General features: G+C 39.9%; 5 protein-coding genes across 7 annotated transcripts; 2 read left to right on the plus strand and 3 right to left on the minus strand.

Annotated features, from left to right (window-relative positions):
* The first annotated feature begins 8 nt into the window (after positions 1–8).
* Positions 9–2,403, plus strand: LOC145712349 (mediator of RNA polymerase II transcription subunit 25-like). 3 transcript variants are annotated; one of them, XM_081790037.1, is made up of 6 exons: positions 9–1,121; positions 1,162–1,352; positions 1,394–1,543; positions 1,589–1,879; positions 1,935–2,036; positions 2,076–2,403. In XM_081790037.1, exons 1-6 carry the CDS (start codon positions 32–34, stop codon positions 2,292–2,294), a joined length of 2,043 nt encoding a protein of 680 aa, XP_081646163.1. In that variant the 5' UTR covers positions 9–31; the 3' UTR covers positions 2,295–2,403. The 3 variants fall into 3 exon arrangements, with proteins under 3 accessions (XP_081646163.1, XP_081646165.1, XP_081646166.1); XM_081790039.1 differs by having other exon boundaries at positions 2,085–2,403; XM_081790040.1 differs by having other exon boundaries at positions 2,088–2,403.
* A 34-nt stretch (positions 2,404–2,437) lies between these two features.
* On the plus strand, positions 2,438–3,348 carry LOC145705089 (uncharacterized). Its single transcript, XM_081782547.1, has 3 exons — positions 2,438–2,866; positions 2,906–3,040; positions 3,111–3,348. The coding sequence occupies exons 1-3, from the start codon at positions 2,439–2,441 to the stop codon at positions 3,268–3,270; spliced, it is 723 nt and encodes a 240-aa protein (XP_081638673.1). The 5' UTR covers position 2,438; the 3' UTR covers positions 3,271–3,348.
* Positions 3,349–3,407: 59 nt separating this feature from the next.
* Positions 3,408–4,446, minus strand: LOC145709971 (uncharacterized). The gene is made up of 5 exons (XM_081787663.1): positions 4,335–4,446; positions 4,218–4,289; positions 4,029–4,172; positions 3,772–3,988; positions 3,408–3,729 (listed from the first exon to the last, which is right to left on the minus strand). The coding sequence occupies exons 1-5, from the start codon at positions 4,388–4,390 to the stop codon at positions 3,475–3,477; spliced, it is 744 nt and encodes a 247-aa protein (XP_081643789.1). The 5' UTR covers positions 4,391–4,446; the 3' UTR covers positions 3,408–3,474.
* A 358-nt stretch (positions 4,447–4,804) lies between these two features.
* Positions 4,805–10,657, minus strand: LOC145711910 (uncharacterized). The gene is made up of 6 exons (XM_081789599.1): positions 10,583–10,657; positions 6,799–6,909; positions 6,491–6,528; positions 5,924–6,001; positions 5,785–5,859; positions 4,805–4,916 (listed from the first exon to the last, which is right to left on the minus strand). The coding sequence occupies exons 2-6, from the start codon at positions 6,877–6,879 to the stop codon at positions 4,805–4,807; spliced, it is 384 nt and encodes a 127-aa protein (XP_081645725.1). The 5' UTR covers positions 6,880–6,909; positions 10,583–10,657.
* A 799-nt stretch (positions 10,658–11,456) lies between these two features.
* LOC145711911 (uncharacterized) lies at positions 11,457–14,620 on the minus strand. The gene is made up of 4 exons (XM_081789601.1): positions 14,374–14,620; positions 13,531–13,562; positions 11,713–11,842; positions 11,457–11,508 (listed from the first exon to the last, which is right to left on the minus strand). The coding sequence occupies exons 1-4, from the start codon at positions 14,475–14,477 to the stop codon at positions 11,457–11,459; spliced, it is 318 nt and encodes a 105-aa protein (XP_081645727.1). The 5' UTR covers positions 14,478–14,620.
* Between the last annotated feature and the right edge of the window lie 4,347 nt (positions 14,621–18,967).

Raw genomic sequence — 18,967 nt, forward strand, 5'->3', positions numbered from 1 at the left:
AATAAAAGATCTTTTCAAAAAATAATTTCAGATGGTAAAGCTTGAGACAGAAAATGATGAAGAGAAAATTGTGGTTTTCTGCGTCGATGGCACAGCCGGGCTCGCTCCTTATTGGAAGCAAATGAAGAGAAATTATATCCGCCCTTCAATTCTGGCTCTTCAAGATTTGAAAAATGTAGAATCGGGTCAATACGGCTCTACCTGTTTCTCCACTGTGGTTTACGGAGCTGGTGATGGATTCGGCGGCCCTTATCATTGCATCAAAGAATATGAGGATACTTTTCGGCCAAAGACAGTTTTAGAGGACTTCGAAAATCTTGAACTTCAAGGCGGGGGTTTGGAAGATAGAACTCACTTGATTGAAGCCCTATCTGTTGCGTTGACAATTCTCGGGACATCCAATGCTCCTGAGAAGCACATCGTTATCATCACCAACAGCGACTTCTACGATACAAAAGTTCACAATATCAACAACATGTTTTACACGCAAACGCTAGAACAGCTCGTCCAAGCATCAGTTTCTTGCCAAGCAAGAGTATCTGTTATCACGCCGCGGGTGATCAACTCGCTCAAGAATTTGTTCAATTCTGCTAATTTCGACGGTGCACAAAGCCAAGGAAATAAAATCGACGGGCATCACATGATCCTTACGCATTTTCCAATGGAGAATCAACCAGATCCCCCACAAAGTGTCGATTCTCAACGCCAGTCCCAGTCGACTCCACAGAAAGAAGAAGTGAAGACAGAAGTTAAATCCGAGCCTCCATCTCAAGAAATGCCTCAAACACAAATCGCGCAGAATCCGACGATGATGCAAAATACACAAGATCCGCCAAAGAGCATGGCGTTTAACCAAGGTGTATCTGGACAAATGCAACAGCCAGTGATGTCTCAAGCAGGAGGAATGCCGCAAAATCCCGGACAAATGGGCGGACAAGTTCAGCAACAAATGCAAAATCAACAGCAACCACAGCAAATGAATCAACAACAAATGAGCCAGCAGCAAATGCAACAACAAGGTCATCCAGGCCAACAAATCAATCAACAACAGAATCAGCAACAAAACCAACAACAGCAACAACAACAACCTAATTCCCAGCAGCAAAATAATCCCCAACAAAGTTAGTCGAAAGAGAGAATCCGACTTTATAATAATTTTAGACCAACAACAACAGTCGCAGAAAAAAATCTGGACTGGGGAGCTCAAATGGGCAGATCCCGCTGAACCTTCCCAAGAACGCCGAATCGGATGCTCGCTTTCCGCCCAGTCCCAGCCAGAAGTGGGCGAGGAATTCTTGAGAGGCTGCCAGCCTATTCTGAAAGTCAATTTCATTGATCAACCCATTCTTCAGGTGAACTCACTTTTCAGCGCAGTTTATAAATGCTTTTTTAGGCGGTGAAAGGCTTCTTTCAAAACTCAACCGTTTTATTGTTCAATTGGAATGAAAATCCAGTACCTTCTATAGGAAGAGAGATTCTCGGCAATCTTCACGGCATTATGACGCAGAAAAATCAAGTGGGAGTTATTAACGTCTCTGGGCAGGTTAGTCTTCCTTGATTTCAATTAGACATTTATTTTCTTTCCTAGGGTCAGAATCCGCCGAAAATGCTCGTAATGGTCTTCAACCAAAAGAATCGTAGCTTTTTGGGATTGATCCCCAACGATCCCGAGGGCTTCTTTACCAAGCTGAAAGAGGTTTATCAAATGAAGCGTCCTGCCCAGGATAGCATGAAGCAACAAAATCCCCAGCAGCCTCAGCAGCAACAACAAAACCCACAGCAACAGCAACAACAGCAGCAAAATCCTCAACAGATGAACCAGCATCAGATGAATCCGAATATGCAAAGGCCCATGGTTTCGATGCCGATGAACACACAGGTAAACATAATAAGTCCATGTATTGGATCATGCTCATTTGAAATCATTTCCATAGATGCAGGGAATGATGCAAATGCGAGGAGCTGTGCCGAACCAGATGAACCCTGGTCAGCCCGTCATGGGCATGCAAAACTATATGCAACGACCACAAGGCCAGGTAACCTTTCTTTCCTTTATACAACCTAATCTACTTCAGATGGGCCAGCAGCAAATGGATCAGCAGCAGCACCATCATCAGCAACAGAACCCGCAGCAGATGCAGCAATTTCAAATGCAGCAAATGCAACAGCAGAATCAACGCCAGAATTTCAACCCGTCGCAGAACAACGAGCAGCTGCGCCATTTACTGATCCAGAACAACAACAGAAACCCACAAATGAATCAGAACCAGGGTTATGGCAACCAAGGGTTTTAAATTTGCCTCTAAAATTCTACTTATTGACTCTTTCCACTCGCTGCCCATTCTTTGTAAACAAATGTTTTTCCCCTTTTCGTGCAATCCTTCCTACCTTCGTTCAAAAAGCTTCAAATCGATCAATCTTTTCATTTTTAAGACAAAATGTCGAAATCGGATGACAGTCAACCGCTCAAGAACATCGTCGTGTTTGTGATCTATTCAGCAGTTTTCATTCTCATGTTTATCCTCCTTGCGAAGAGACAGATTTTCCGAATGAAGCTTCGGTACGACAAAAACTTCGACACGGGAAATGTTAATCTTCTCCCGAAATCATTTATCGATTCTGTGGATGAAAAGCTTGCAGCGGCAATAAAAGCGCGCCATCCTCCCCAACTGTTGCCAAGTTTGGACGAGGAAGTGACAGATCTGTGGCCGGAAACGAAGGTCCGCATGCGTGCTTTGGCAATCGTGGACGAGACGTTTATCAAGGAGCTGGAACCACTAGGAGACGATATTGCTAAAACACCAGAAGAAGATATTCTCGAATGGTATGAAAGGATCGCGAAGAAGTTTTCGACGCAGAATATCAGGTAGAAACGGGTAATGTGAGCAATAATAAGCAGTTCTAGCGCTCAAAACTTTCGCACTCTGGTAAATGCAATTCACGACTCCTACGTTCACGCTCGCTACATGGCCGAGCCATTTCCAACTAAAAACTACCACCAACTCGCCGAGAACTGCAAAACGGCCTTGGAGCGGCTCAGGTTACTAACTCGAATATTTATCGCGCTAACAAAAGTCTTTCCTAATCCGTATTCTAACCCGACAATTCAGAAAAGTGGCAAAAAGATATCCTAACAGCAAGAAAAAGTCCAAGAGCGCGACAGCTCAAGCCATTGGCACGGCGAAAAACGCCTTTCAAGCCGGGGCAACAATATTCACAACAGCAATACGCGGCGGTTCTTCAAAGGAGGAGCATCAAAAACTTTTGTAATTACAAAAAAATCTAAGAATTTCTTCATTCTTCACATGAAATTTACCTTCTAATCATTCCCTGTAATAAATTTCCACCGTCGCAGTTTCATCCACGAGATACAGTATTCATCTCGTGAAGTTCTTTGGCCCTTCAATTTCGATTAATTCATTGCAGTCTTATAAAAGTCATATAATAATCAGTGATATCAAGGAAGAGTAAAGGTTATTTATGTTCTGATGGAATCTCGTCGAGGACAGAGCTGATAGAAATGTTGTTGAGGACATTCGACGGAAGACTAGCGCGACGAAGGGATGCACGTCGAATTCGCTGGAGTTGTTTTGCTCTCTGGTTTTCATTTGAGGATTGAGAATGGATGCTTTCTGCCATTGACATGCGGCGGAAATTCTCAACTCGGCTAATAGGGTCAGATGAAATAGTCTCGGGCTCTTTTTGCATCCCAAGACGATGGAGTTTTCTCTGAAGAGGATGAAATTGATAGCTATGTAGAGGTAGACTGACCTGGTAGTCGATGAATTTATCGCCACTTTTGATAAACATGGGCAAATCCTTCATGTCGCTGTTCAAATTGTCACTTGTAGGTTTTTCTGACTTGCGGCAAGCATTGATCATATCTGGGAGAAACCAGAGAAGGCCAAATGTAACTCCGATGCATGCTCGAAAAATGCCCATGTTTTCGTCTTTGAAGACCTTTTGAAGGATCCCAGTGATGACGAGTCTACGCAATTGTAAGAGAAAGGCTGCCGAACTCAACTTACGTAGTTATGATGAACCAAGCAGCACAGCTAAAGAAGAAGTTGAAAGTGTTGAATCTAGCCAGTGCGCCTTGGACAACCCGTCGTTTGATTTCAGTCTCAGTTCCTTCATTAGAGTCGCCATCTGAGTTTTTTATCCGAACATCTCTAATCATGCACTATAAAATCAACAGAAAAGAAAAAAATACTGACTTGACTTCAAGTTCGGGAATAAGCTTCGCATTATCTTCAAAAAATACCGATCTTCTTCGTTGACTGGAATTACTGAAATCAAATTATAGAACAGTTCTATCAGACCTCTTATCTTACTTTGAGACTGTACTCGTTGATCGCTGAATATCCGTAATACTAGTGTCCAAACTCATTTTCTCTCTCGTTTATTTTTGCCTCGGAGTTTTTGTCGGAAAGGATTATTGAAACATGTTCTAGAGACCTGTATTTATGTTTGTCTAGAGAATGTACATGCATTGGATGATCCTTGGCTTAGCCTAAACAGTTGCATTTGTGTACTTTGTTGAATTCAGAATACCCAGTCGCGCCAGTTTTCAGGTTTTCTATAGTCTAAATTCAGGCTAAACAAAAGGCGTCTTCCAATACCAGTAAAACTCAGTAGATGCTCGTATTTGGTAATCTAGCGCTGCTTCCTGCACCTGCAAAGAAGAAAGCGTCGGAACAAAGAGCTCATCCTTCTTGGCTTATTTTTTGAAAAAATATCATCAGACAGAAGCAACAAAAGGAACAAGAATAGAAAGCGAAGGGAGTGTTTTTTCAATGCTTCTTCAGTGGTTGACGTACACGTGCACTTCGTAGCTAACTTCTTTGCCGCTCAGTTTCAATGTTGATAAAACTGGTTCTTTATATTTGTGCAAAAGCGCCAGCTTGTTATAGCAACTAGTTACGTTATGTAACCTTTCGAGGTCTGAAATTATTTCGCCATCTCGGCCATTTTCCTAATGCATTTCGAAGGACTTGTCGCCAACACCTGTTCCGGTCCTTATCTCTGCACCGGAAAAGAGCCTCTTCAAGAGCCGATTCTATGTTTTCGAGAGGATTCGATTGTTGATTAGCTTTCATCATTTTATGGTGCAATCATGATTTCAGACATGTGCTCTGGAAACACGATCTCTTCGAAGGCTTAAAATGGGATGATCCTTCACGTCGTTCGGGAACGGAAAATTCATAGGAATATATTTCTAAGGTTTTTTATTTCGACATTAAAAGATCCCCCGTTTCTTGATCTCTCGAAATTATTTTAGTTGTTATTTACAGATGTCTTTAAATTCATTTATGTAACGTTCGTTTACGTTGGATTTTCCCAGGCTGGACAAGATAAAAATGCAAAATTTCGTGAACGGTGGAGTCAGCTGCGCTTCCGTCAGTTTCTCGAAATTTTGGCGAAAAAAATTCGAAGATATGCATCACTACAGATTGCGGAGTCGTTGAGGCGACGCCCAGGGACCCAAAAGGGTTCCGGCTAAGCTGACTTTTGTTCAACCCGGAACTAAGCCTTTCACGATGCCATTTTTTCAGAAGAGCCTCAAGAAGGTCACCCTCGCCCAATTTGGTGATTCTAACCGTCTGTTATGTAATCAAGCTTTTTTGAAGCAAGCTCATTTTCATTTTTAAAAATTTCGAAAATCAGTTTCTTCAGGAATTGAAATAGATTCTTATAGGAAACAAGCTGGCCCTCGAGAACACGCCAACTGAGTTGTAAAGGAAAGATAGCGAAATAACTAGACAAAAAAGAAATGAAATCAACATGTTCCTGATTTGGTCGACTTCACGTTGTGGCCCAACTAGAACGGGAAGATCCTTGATTGACTCAGTAGGAACGCTAGAATATTTCAAAACGGATGGATTGAGGCTCTGGCGGCGAGAAAAAAGAGAATCTCACTTACCGCTTCCACTTGGACATGTCCAACTGGTCGATCTTTCTGTCTGCTTTGAAGTCGTGGTCGATCACAGTCATGAAGTACCTGAAAAAGCACTGTCAGGTTCAAATTTGGATATTATTGCAAAATCTTCGAGCGAAAAGAGAATATGTCTTCGATTTGACATTGTCAATGTCACATTGATTAACGTTTGATGTCGAAGAAAATGTAATATCATTTTCTGATAAAATCCTGACAAGTGTCCAATATTGTTTATCAAACGTGGGGGAGGAAAACGGGGATTTATGTTTACAAGATAATTAGCTTGTGGAGTCCAGAGCTGACCTATCCAGTGGCCCCTTGGCAACGGAAGGGTCAGTTGATTTTTTTTATTTTGAAATGTTCCTGTCATCACTTTAGGGATTTCGCTAATCATTGATTGCTATTGGTGTTTATGTGCAAATTAGTGCAGTAAATAGCAATTTCTGCAGAACCAGAAACGCGAAAGAGCGGTGGGTTGAAACTTTCGAATGAAATAATTTGCCCCTAATTAGCACTGCTCACATTAGTATAAGGCGAAAAGGTTGAAATTACCTGGATGGGAACGGCAGCGTCATCAGCAAATTATACATCTTCGCAGCGGGTTTGACGGTCGACGAAACACCTGGTCGCTCTTTTTCGCGACCGAGTATCAACGAAATCCCGGATGAGCTATTTACTGCGCGAACCGAGCTATCCGTGTTCCTTACTTATTTATGGGAAAGCGAGATAACATGAATTTCGGGCGGTAAATTTTGAAAACGAGTCGGGTTTTTAAATGACTAGTCTTCTTAAGATTTTCTATGCGGTAATTTCAACATTAAAAATTAAGGAAAGCTTTATATTCTGTCAAACCCACATGACGGAACTCCTCCAAGAATAATAACTCTTCCAATTTTCGGCCTCCATTCTTCCGAATTCATCCATTTGTCCAGCTCATCCATGCTATAATCGCCGGACAGAAAATCTGCGCCCTATAATTTATTGTCAGGCTTTTCTGACTCATGCACCTTCGTGACATAATGATCCTATGAGTCCGGAAAGGAAGAAAACTGAGAAAAAGGGCGGAAGGCATCAAGCGATAGGGGTAATTTTCTAATGCGCAAATTCCAGCGCGAGTTTGGAAAGATTCGCTGTCACATGTCTTGACGTCAATTTCTCATGTCGTTACAGAAGGCGAAGAATTTAAGCTACTCGTAGATTGGATGCTCCGAGTGTTGCATCACAAAAATAGATAGTTCTTTAAGGCGCCTAGTTTTTGGATCCCGAGTGGGCTCGGGAGAACCCCCTTCCGGTGTAGAAGTGCCCCACGACATGGAAAATCGACTTTTGTAATGCACAGGAATATTCATACAAGATGGCCATTTACGGTGATTACGCAGCTTTATTGAATACTGAGAACCAACTACTGGTATTTTTACTGAATATCTTAAAGAAATTCACGGAAAAGGATTACAAAAAGATTAAGCTTATCCAAAGATCTCAACTTTGGTAATAGCAGGCAGTTACAAGCTTGTACTTGTTGTTAATAACGAAGGACCTTAATCTTGTTCAATTGAATGTTCTCTATTTCCGATTGGACCGAAATTGCCCAGCTTTTTGTGGTTGAAAATTCCAGGTTCAAAACTAAGCTTATCACGACCATGAACCTGTTCACGTCTGTGATAAGAAAAGATTCGACCTTGCTCACATGAGAGAGGCGATTTTCTGGCAGTTAGATTTTCTGGCAGTTAGACTTTCTGGCAAAGGCGATTTTCTGGCACTGCCAGAAAATCTAACTTCCAGAAAATCGCCTTTGCCAGAAAGTCTAACTGCCAGAAAGTCTCACTGCCAGAAAATCGCCTCTTTTGATTTTGAATCTACAGTTAATGATCCTAGAAGGTAAAAAAAACGGAGAGGGTTTTCGACAGTACCACCAATTTTTTCTTACACGTTATTTTTTTAAATTCATTGACAAAAGCCACGTTTGATCCATTTTTTTTTTAAGATTATTGGCTGTAGCAAACATAAATCAGCTTCTTCCGGGAATTTTTGTGTTAAGGCTATAACCTCTCTTTTGGACTCTCTGGAAAATGGACTTCCCTTGGTCGATTTCAAAAATTTAAAAGGCATACATAGTTGTTTTCTCCTAAAGAATTCAAAAATGCAACCAAAAAATATTTTTCATCGGTAATTTTTTGCCCTAGGATCATTCAAAAATCGCCATTCGGTTTTCCGGCAAAACTGGAAGTTCTGAGGTAGAATAAATCCGATAATTATATTAAGTAGGGCATATTCTATGATCCCTATGGAAAAAATAATAAGAAATTGTCCAAATTAGGATTATAGTTCTCTCTTCTTTTAAAACTCTTTTGTTTATAGACTGACGCTTGAGCTCCGCGCAGCCAATCAGAGCGCGATGAATCGCTTGACTCACACGCTCGCCAACAGCGCTCTCTTTCTGGCCTGGAGGATAGCACTCCGCGCAGCGCGTCCACGCGCATTTTTATCCTCAGGTGCCAGCACTAACATGGCCCTAGAGTGAAAATTTGAAGAGATATCGAGAATTTTTTCCATAGGGATTGTAGAGAAGGCTTTAATCTATTTATTGATCGAAAAAAATCTACCTCTGTAATGGTAAAATTCTTCGGAAAACCGAATGGCGTTTTTTAAATGATCGTAAAAACGAAATTTCGAAAGAAAAAATAATTTTTGATCGCATTTCTCAAATCTACGATAGATTTTGAGTATATAAGCCTTTTTAATTTTTGAAATCGATCAAGGGAAGTCCGTTGTCCAGAGAGGCAAAAAGAGAGGTTATAGCCTTAATCAGCCGGTGTTATTTGCATCTGATTTCGAGTACTTGGTCACAGTGGGCACCCACTGAGATAATGGCGCACGCTAATGCTTTATGAAATTGAACTTGTTATAAAACTCTCTAGAAAATTCTTCCTCAGGTGGTGAAATCGCCTTTATAGGCTGGATATTATTTGAAATTCTGCAAGAAACTCTTTTTAATAAAATCTTTTTATAAATTCGAAAACTGGTGATTATCACACAAATTTCATTTCGGAGCAGTTTCAGCAGGAGTTTGCACCTTTCGACGGGAGCGTTTGATCTAAAAGCCGACTATTCAGGGCGCTAAAAAAGACTACGAATTGGGAATTGAGATTTCTGCGCTAAAATGGGAATTGAAATTTCTTGCTGTTTTCGGAGTGACAAACGGGTTCACAGGCAGCTGAAAAGTTAGATTTTGATTTTTTTGAGAAAATGGAGAATGATGAGGAAGAAAAATCGGATAAAAAAATTGAAAATGACACCGATTACACCACCTTCTGAGGAAGAATTTTCAGGAGAGTTTTATAACAAGTTCAGTTTCGAAAAGCATGAGCGTGCGCCATTATCTCAGTGGGTGCCCACTGTGACCAAGTACTTGAAATCAGATGCAAATAACACCGGGTTATTAACCCGTTAACAGGCGCGTGGCTGTCTCACGGCCACGCGTGGAAATGAGTAGCAAATCGTATGCATGGATCCATGATTTCACTCAATCACAGACAGGCAAAAGCGTAGGCAAAATCGACCACCCTGTTAACGGGTTAACACAAAAATTCCCGGAAGAAGCTGATTTATGTTTGCTACAGATGAATTACCATAAGAATTTTTCGGGCAAAAAATTTTTTTGAGATATTGGTATATTCTGAAAGCCCGTAAAAGTTATACAGAATCACCAAATTCTAGGGTCAGATGACGTCATTATGACGTCATCGGGCTGATTTGAAAATTTTGTCTTTGGAACGCTTTTTCGAGCCGAAAACGTTTTTAATTTTATCTTTCTCGACGGATTTGGATTTTCCATGAAAAACTACGTAGGGACCCGGGATCAAACCATTGAATATCAACCATTACCGACCGGTTCAATTTTTGAAACCGGTCGGTTCGAAAAATAAACCTCGGGTCCCTACGTAGTTTTTGATGGCGAACAACATGCCATCAATCGAAAAATCTATTTCCAGCAAAAACCGCCTCAAAAAGCGTTCCAAAGTCTCATGAATTTGGAGCCTTTTCGGACATTTATTCATCATAAATGACGTCATAATGACGTCATTGAGCCCTAGAAATTTGGGAATCGACTAATTTTGACTTGGGCTTTCAGAATATGTTCTTATCTCAAAAATTTTTTCGGCCGAAAAATTCTTATGGTAATTCATCTACAGCCAATAATCTTGAATAAATGGGTCAAAAGTGGCTTTTGTCAATGAATTTTTATAAAACGTGTAAGAAAACATTGGTGGTACTGTCGAAAACCCTCTCCTTTTTTTACCTTCAAGGATCACTAACTGTAGATTCAAAATCAAAAGAGGCGATTTTCTGGAAATTAGATTTTCTGGCATATAAGATTTTCTGGCAGTGCCAGAAAATCGCCTTTGCCAGAAAGTCTAACTGCCAGAAAGTCTAACTGCCAGAAAATCGCCTCTCTCTGCTCACATTTTCTCTTATCAGTGTGTACACTGTTTTTATGAAGATGAACAGAACAAAATGAGGAGCTCCAGAGTTGAATTTTCGAATTTCCTTAGCTAGAAAAGCTCTAATTTCTCAACGTGCTTTTCGAGATGGGCTGGTCTTATGTGCACTTGAAATGCGTGCTTAGAGCATTAAGGGTATTACCTCTGGAGTCTGCTTGAGTGATTTGGAGATGACTGCCCAGTAAAATCCTCCGGCTTTGTGGAATCCATCTGTCCTGGTTTCTAGGTCAATATGTTTCTCTTCTGTTACGAACCCGATTAGAAAACATAGTTAGATTAGTTAAAACTTGATCCCTCTTTGCCATTGACTCGCAAAATTACTAGGCATGTCATAATCCCCTCTTCCAGGTACGATCGTAGGTACACTTGGATAAGTTCTAGAGCTGCGGAAGAGCTTTGACCTCCGCCGTGAAGAGCCTCCAGTTATCTAAAACTACCCTTGAAAACTTCTCGCGAAAAGGAGCAATTTTCAACTCGCTTTAACTTTTAAATCAAAACAGAAAATGTGAAGCAGCAAAGAACTGATCCTTCAGATTGAAAAAGCCCAAGACGAAAAAGTTTCGTGAAGAACGAAGTAATGAAACTTAGCGAAGATGAAGGATTGCGACTTGTGATTAAATCGCGCTCCGTACTTCCTCTTTTATGCGACCCTCACGTGCCCGGAACCCACTGGGAGTAGAACACGAGACGTAATTTGTTACGCCGAGGAAGGGAGTTTGATGCATAATAATGGCTCGCTTTGAGACAGTTATTTGTCTAATTAATAAAGGGGATATTGACTAATTACGAGTAGCAAGTTTACTATTCATTAGAAAGAAGGTTCTTTTTATTGCATTTTGACCTATTCCTGCATTCGTTGAAGACTTTTCAAGTCGGATATCGAAAAAGATGAACCTCATTAAATGATAATTCATCATTAAAGTCATGATTTTCTAGCGACACGTCAAATTAAAACTGCGCAAGGGCATAGAACAAGTTCCACAAAAGACTTGTCGCTAACTCGCACCCCGGCAAGTTTAACCGGTTGACACGCCGAGTGGCGCGAAAATAAGCCACTGGCAGCGAAAGCTAAACACTCAGCGGGGAGACTTGAGAATTCTTAAAAAATTAAGAATTTCAGGCGAATCCGCCGCTCTCTTCAAACGTGTTAGATAGCATCCACTTGGAGAAATCAGTAAACAAAATGGTAAAAATGGAACTTCCGGTAAATAGAAGCAGCGAATTTGAATTCTGTAATCATTATGCTCCCCAAGAAATATGTTTCGAAAGAGCCTGAGAATAGCAGAGACCATAAATCTCGCTTTGAGAGGGTTCATCCATAGCGTCAACCGCAAGAATTCGATATCCGTTCCTTTAGGTCCACCGACCAAGAGTGTGCGTTTCCCATTTTTCAAGAACTCATCTAAAAATCAAATGTTATTTCAATCAGTTTATTTCGTTGGATCGGGGCAGAAGCGGGTTTCATTAGGGTTCAGAATTAGACAAAAAACAGAATTCGGGCAAGGCACGGACCGCTAATCTAACCGCAAACATTAAAATAACAGAACGCTCCCCGTTGGTATTGCGCTGTTTCTGCGGGTATCACTAGGCAAGAAAGAGCCCAAGCTTCTAAAACAAACTTGAATTAGCCGTTAGGTCACGGACTATTCAATAACTGCCTTCATCTATTTAGAGCATTTTTAGAAAAGAAGCAAAATAATGGTACCTTATATTTTTAGACAAGATTTCTAAAGCCGGCTCTGGGAAAGTTTTACTTTGGATTTTGTTGTTGCATCAGTAACTACTTCCCAAGAGAGTGTCAGAGCGGTAGTTACGGCTTGGGAGGGGCGATATCTAAAGTGGGTAATGGATGAAAGCAGATGGCCGTCGTCCTCTGATTTCAGCCTAACCACTTACTCAACAGCTTGGTAAACATAAATCCAAAAAAAATACTTATTAGATGATACTATGGTAGGCGCGGTCCGCTTCTTTAAAAATAATTATTTATTCATTTTACAGGCATTTTTACATAGGGACGATGTCGTGACTTTCTCCCAAGGGCCCCGCTTCACTCGCGACGAGAGTTGATACAGTGCTAGAATTAAATTTAGAAAATAGGCTTCAATCATTAACAAAATTGAATTTAGAAATAACTGACCATATATTTATAAATAAGATAATAATTTTTACCTTTCCGCATAGTTTATTTTGATCCTCTTACGAAGATTCATTTTGTTATCCCTCTAAAATAAATTCTCTTTAAGTAAATACATTAATCTCTAATAAATTATAATTACAGAATAAAAAATTTATTCCAAAACAGTTTAAAACTGCCCTCTCTCTTTCTCTCTCTCTCTCTCTCTTTCCGCGCGTATTCCTTATCAGCCGGCGCGGCGTTCTGCAGACCCCCAACTCTCCTTTTCCCACGACCCCCCAGATCTCTCCTTTTCACGCGCGCGCGGCGCCTTATCAGTTCCACCTCCAAAACTCTCCTTTCGGCGCGCGCATTCGTCTCCGCCGTCCTTTTCTCCTTTTTCGCTCCTTATCAGTATATTTTCTATTTTCAATCTTTCATCTTTCCATTTCTCCTTTTTTCCAATTTTCCGATCGTTCAAATTTTAAAGTACTGAAATTTCGACACGAAACACTAGTAGCACCTAAGTACACTGTTCCAAAATTTATTATTCCTTGAAAATCTTTATTCTTATTATTATATACAGAAGAAAGAAGAAACTGTTCATTTATTTTATTTTACTCTCACTCTTCCTTGATTTCAACTGCAAATAAAATTTTCTGAACAAGGGGGGAGTACTATGGTAGGCGCTCCAGAGCACGAGAGCGCGTCCTCAAAAAGGGACGTCTCTCGGGCCCAGAGCGCAGTCAGCCCGCACTCTCCCCGACAGTCAGACAGCCCACTAGATTCCGAGCCAGTTGTAGATGAGTCTAACTACGCAAGATACTTAAGAAGCCGCCAAACAAACACATGATGATCGAGCTGATTTTTGACTTGAAAAAGAAAAGTCTTCTGAGAAATTAACGCTGGGGATGAACTTATCTAATATGGCGTAATATACAGAAGGGAGGTGCAAAAGAAGTGGATTTGAGGTTTACCTTGCTCGTGGTGCAGCATTCGCAAGTAGTACCTAAAGAGAATGAATAAAAGAGGTTTTTAGAAGTTTTTAGGTATAAATAAAAATTGGAAATTATTGCGAATTTTCGAAAGAAACGGCCTTTCGTGTTAGGTCAGAGAGAGTCAGACGGCATGGCTCGGTGAATTCATGTCTATCAGTCCAAGCCCTCTGCTCATTCTGTTTTTTACGTGACGACTAATTACAACTAACAGAAAATACAACACACAAGCAAAGATAAGGAACTCCTCGTGAAATTTCATTTTATGAAGGACCCTCCTTAATTCTGAGTTTTAACGTCAAAATCAAACGATTTGGAAATATCGGCTCTTGGGAGTGTTTGAGTTTCTCATCAAGGATGTTTTTCAAGGACAAAAAACGAATTATAAAAGGTCATTTTTAATTTTTATCTGGAACTTTCGGAGTAATTATTTTTTGGAAGTTTTGAACTCCGATGGTCCTGGTATTATTTTGAAAGCTTGACATCTGAAGGAATTGTCCCTGGAATGTGGATTGAGCGCAATTAGTGGCTTGGGTACTTTTACGCGGAATACAAGTCTCAACGTTGAGTCTCCACCGGGGTCTTCAATTTTTGAGTGCCAGCTCAAGACCGCCTATTTCGGCGTCATTAATACTTCCGTTCGAGGCCGTTCCGAGCCTAAGTCGCAGTTTTACGCCATAAAACGTTGCCCCCGAATTTCGATTCGTTACGGCCGTAATTGCTTCAAATTTTCAGCTGATCGAGGATTTATTGAATCATAAAATCATAAAAATCAAATAGCAATGTATTTTGACGGCGACCTTTTTTTGGTTCATTTTAACTTACTGCCACTCATTGTACAGCTTCCAGGGCAATTTTCCCTCTGTAAGTCCGATGCCTCCTTCTCTATCTCTCGCTACCAATGCGTTCCAGACCAATTTATCGCTCATCTTTACTGTTTTTATCAATCTCTTAAAAACGTCTCTTCCAAGAGTTATGAGACTCCGACAAAGATGATCAGGATTTTATTGAATTTCGTTGCTTCAAATCAAACAGAGGTAACGATTTTTATATTTGCGCGTTTTGTAGAAAGGATAAGATGACGCAACGAAATCTTTTCAGGAAGGTAAGATAGAACTTTCGATTTTGCTGCCAGACAAGTTTCATTGAAGAAGAATAAAGATGATGGGGTGTGAACGCCGACTTAGAAAATAACGTAATTGTGTTTTCGAGTTGCATGTTCTTGGGGTCAGTGGAACCGGTCATTTCTGCTCGAGAGAAGACGATCCTGCGGGTGGTTGAAGCGTCATTTTCGAGCCCATTACCGGAATGATTATCGCAAACTAGAGCCCTCTAATACCAAAAAAGTCCTCCTCAAGAATTCTTCTCAAGCTCTTTTTAGGTTATAAAATCTTTAACCTAGATTTTTAGAGATTCGGTTAGTTTAGAAATTGCTTTTCTTCGCTCATATCTCTCACAGTAACACACTTCCTTATCATTCTTTATGCCAGTAGTACCGAATCTTTTTCGATCAAAATGGAAGAATATTTTTTAACCGAGCGAAACTACGGTGGTAAAAAAAGATGACCCAAGATCGCAATCGGCAAATTTTCAGCAAATTTTTGGATGAACTTTTGTCGAAAGAGGTTGATATCTGTACGTCAGGTAATTGCGCGTTTCCTTCCTATTTACTGCTCCCACGTCCTCCCATCCCCAAATGAGCTGCTAATGAACAGCGAACAACAAGCAAATTCGTGGCTAGTCGGCATAATCTTTTCTCAAACTTGTCTTTTAAGCACTGTATGTTGAGCAAGAAGATTCCGCCGAGCGTTTAGGGTGGTAGCAAGGAAACAGCATTTTTGTGATGAAATTATGCATAGATGTAGTCAGAAAAAGAGGCGAGAATTTCGAAGGAACATTGTAAGTACTGTTAGCTCTGTACATTGTTGTTGACTGATTCTCAAGAATTTCCGCTAGTTCAAGTGCTCCAAATCTAACTCAAGGGCGATTGGCTGGCAAAACTCATACTGGAGGAACGACGTACTACTTCTGTAAAAATTCATGTGAAAAAAGTCGAACACCAATTCTCCCAGTTGGTTTTTGCCAGATATTTTCTGCTGTCTTTTTCTTTCTCTGCGCGATTTCTCGACTTTCTTGTTTGCTATTTTCAAATTAGGTTTCATGTGGTATCTCTGTTTGAGTACATTTACTCTGGGACCGGCCCCTTTTATAAATCGTAAAAGCAAAACAAAAATGCCTCGTAAACTCGCCCAGAACGGTGCTAACGAGGCAACGACGTAAAAACGCATCGTCCGTGGAGGGGGGAAAAGTTTATAGCACCTTGTGTACTATAAATTTTTCTCGGAAAATTAGACCCCCCACTTTCAAAAGGATAGACGTTCAACTTGAGCGGTTTTTTTGTTCTTTGGGATTTATTCTTTGAGGGAGCAGATTGATGGGGGTCTAGAAACATTTTCAGTAAGGGATAAATTGAACTAATGGCTAGCAGACTGTAGGGGTATCTTCAAGCTAAGGGGCAGATACCAAGTATAAGTATCAATTTCTTCTGCACCTGTGAAGTCAACTTGTGAGGCCTCATGTTTTTCAGATTATCGACTTCTAGTGCACCTGTTCGAGGAATAAAAAGCACGGGCTGTGAGGAAATTTTCACATTTACTGAAAAATCAGATTTTAAAATGCAATCCGAATCAAAGATGTGATTGATAATGTCAGTATATTTTTGAGTGTTCTATTAAAAACCATGATAAAAATTTTATGAAATGAAAATCAAAAATACAAATAATAGTAGTTTATATATATAGTTGTTTTCGCAAATCTGTCAATTTATATCCCTGTTCATATCTGTTTAAAATAAACCCAAAATATAGAAAATCAGTTTGTTTCTCAGACTGTTTAATTGATTGAAATTCCATCAGCCTGAAAATCTGCACCAAAAATTCCATGATTTATTTTTTTTGAAATTTTCACTTTGCAAAATGCTCCATCAAAAAGGAGACAAGATTGAGATAAGAAATTTGGCGAATTGGAACTTCTCATTTGTCATCGTGAAACTCGAAGAGCGTACTTTAGGCTCAACCGCTCGATCAATCAGCTCAACCCATCGGCAGTGGCATTACGGTAGATTCAGCAGCAGTGCTCTAAAAAGAGTTATCTCCTTGTATTTGTCCAATCTCGCGGTATGCCACCACTACGGAAATAACAAGATAACGAATATCAACGTTCCACGCATAAGAGCAATTTTTAACAAGGAGGCTTATAAAATTTCAGCCTGGAATACTTACAGCTACTTTTTTAGAACAGTTGCGCGGCGGCAAAATTCCATTTGGCTTGAGAAAAGGGAACATTTCCATTTCAAGCAGATTTTGTTAGAACATCTGAATGTTCGGCGCTGGAATTTTTCACAAGAAGCTCAAAATGTTCGAACTTCTTTCTTTCACCTTTTAAAATACTGGCAGGTTACTGTAGCTCCTCGGAGAAGCCTATCCGCGTTTAATAGAGCGATAATTTTCTAAAACCCAATTTTTTTTGATAGACGATTTATCGCTAAGTACGCCCTTAAAACTGCCATGCTTGATTAACCGCAAAAAGATACTGTATGTATAAATCACAAGTGCAGAATATAATATTCTGAGTATTTATATTTTTGAGATTGACTTCGTTAATATTGAATCATGAGGATCGTTTTCGAACGTTTTCGTTTATTTAAAACATCATCAGTTAGTTTTCTTTCTTTTTACTGTCGTAACAGTTTCTAGTTTTCCTGATGAATCATCAGTGATGATGTTTTAAATAAACGAAAACGTTCGAAAACGATCCTCATGATTCAATATTCTGAGTATTCTTATCATTCGGACCCCAAACAACGAATCTTTATTTCCAAACTGCCAGCAGTCCTTTATCTGAGTTCCGCTTAGAGGATCCTTAAAATTGGAAAACATATAAATATACAAATATCGTTCCTGAGTGGCGACCCGCTGCGTTAAGCGAAGGTCGCTTATCATTTGTGATAACCGGAGTTTCCGAAATCCGCTTGTCGGTGTGTTCCGTTCCGTATGCCCTTCTCGCTCGTGTCCTGATTTCGATAATCTTATCCACCGCGGGACAACTTATTTACCACTTAAAACCAGAAGGTTTCAGACAATAGACCCGCATCGCGGTTTTTTCGTTAGCTCAGGGCTCATTATCGATATAATCACTTCAAAATTGCAAATTTTCAAGTTCAGATTTTATTTATTTATCTTTATGTATAAGGTACCATATCAGGGAAAGGATAATGGTTCATTTTGAAGTTGAAAAAACTATCCGAGTTTTTTTTAAAGCCAAGCTCTTATTTTTTTGTTGAAAAATCTGTTCAAATTTGATAAAAGTGACTGTATTGCTGTTTCATTTTGAGAAATCTTGAACGATGAAAATTACTGATTTTCATCCACCTTATATGCGTATAATCAATGGTTTGTTCCTGAGGCAATATGGAGCAAATAATATTTGCCAAATTTTCATACCGTTTCCTGAAAATTTCAACAGCTAGCCTACGGAAAAACAGCTGTTCCACAGCCTTAAAGCCACCTACATCGGGTTGTTTTTCCTAGTTTTTTTTTCAAAATGAAACGACTTTCGCTCTTATTTTTGTAGTCCTTTTACGGGAAAGCATTTTAAAATTGAAATTGATCTGTTCTGATAATATTTCCATGTTTCAAAATGACGCATTTAACTCTCCAAGCTTTCGATATACTGCTAAGATATATCATATATGACTTTATGAATATGTATTATTTACGAATCTTTAATAATATAATTTCCGCTAATAAATCCACGCCAATGTCCTTGAAATTTGATGAGCTTTGCATATTTTTATTTTCAAGTGGTCTTAAATTAATTCTCAAAATGCAGATTTCATCCGGAAAAATCTCTCTTCTCTCAGCTGCCGTTCTAATGAGACATGGATTTGTAAAGAGAAGCTAGTTACAGATGTTAACAGGAGTAGCTAAACACGCGTGTAAGATTTATAAATATGCTAACTCGCGTTTTACAGCGACTTTCTTGCTGAAATTTTCGTGGAAAAGAGCTCGTAACTGGCAGCGATAATCGGCTCAAAATCTTCGGCTGAAGAAAATATAATGGCCGCTCATTAGTAATCGCTGGTTTTGGTTATAATACGAATTATATAAAGCTATTGTGGCCAAAAATACACCTGATGTTTTGCGCGCCGTTTTCACCAGCATCAAAGAGTGCACGTCTAAAAAAATGTTCCTGAGTCAGAACTAGAAACAAAGGATTTCACCTTGCGTGTTCTAAGATTCGCCTTAGTTTGCTTCTGCGCGGCCCCATGTTCTTGGTACCTGCGGCAAGTTGAGCTCTGTGTATTTGTGGTTTCTTTGTTGAACCGAGTCTTAGCCTCTCAGGAACTTTAGGTGATACC

Source organism: Oikopleura dioica, chromosome 1 (assembly GCF_907165135.1).
Source record: "Oikopleura dioica chromosome 1, OKI2018_I68_1.0, whole genome shotgun sequence".
Lineage (NCBI taxonomy): Eukaryota > Metazoa > Chordata > Appendicularia > Copelata > Oikopleuridae > Oikopleura > Oikopleura dioica.

Coding starts and splice junctions, on each gene's coding strand:
- LOC145711911 (XM_081789601.1), bottom strand. CDS start 14,477: ATGAGCGATAAATTGGTCTGGAACGCATTGGTAGCGAGAGATAGAGAA. Junction 13,563..14,373: donor AAGCTGTACAATGAGTGGCA/GTAAGTTAAAAT, acceptor CATTCTCTTTAG/GTACTACTTGCGAATGCTGC. Junction 11,843..13,530: donor AATGCTGCACCACGAGCAAG/GTAAACCTCAAA, acceptor TTTGATTTTTAG/ATGAGTTCTTGAAAAATGGG.
- LOC145709971 (XM_081787663.1), bottom strand. CDS start 4,390: ATGAGTTTGGACACTAGTATTACGGATATTCAGCGATCAACGAGTACA. Junction 4,290..4,334: donor TCAACGAGTACAGTCTCAAA/GTAAGATAAGAG, acceptor ATTTGATTTCAG/TAATTCCAGTCAACGAAGAA. Junction 3,989..4,028: donor GCTTGGTTCATCATAACTAC/GTAAGTTGAGTT, acceptor ACAATTGCGTAG/ACTCGTCATCACTGGGATCC.
- LOC145712349 (XM_081790037.1), top strand. CDS start 32: ATGGTAAAGCTTGAGACAGAAAATGATGAAGAGAAAATTGTGGTTTTC. Junction 1,880..1,934: donor CGATGCCGATGAACACACAG/GTAAACATAATA, acceptor TCATTTCCATAG/ATGCAGGGAATGATGCAAAT. Junction 2,037..2,075: donor TGCAACGACCACAAGGCCAG/GTAACCTTTCTT, acceptor AATCTACTTCAG/ATGGGCCAGCAGCAAATGGA.
- LOC145711910 (XM_081789599.1), bottom strand. CDS start 6,879: ATGGATGAGCTGGACAAATGGATGAATTCGGAAGAATGGAGGCCGAAA. Junction 6,529..6,798: donor TTATTCTTGGAGGAGTTCCG/TCATGTGGGTTT, acceptor CCCGCTGCGAAG/ATGTATAATTTGCTGATGAC. Junction 5,860..5,923: donor GACATGTCCAAGTGGAAGCG/GTAAGTGAGATT, acceptor GAAATATTCTAG/CGTTCCTACTGAGTCAATCA.
- LOC145705089 (XM_081782547.1), top strand. CDS start 2,439: ATGTCGAAATCGGATGACAGTCAACCGCTCAAGAACATCGTCGTGTTT. Junction 2,867..2,905: donor TTTTCGACGCAGAATATCAG/GTAGAAACGGGT, acceptor AAGCAGTTCTAG/CGCTCAAAACTTTCGCACTC. Junction 3,041..3,110: donor ACGGCCTTGGAGCGGCTCAG/GTTACTAACTCG, acceptor CCGACAATTCAG/AAAAGTGGCAAAAAGATATC.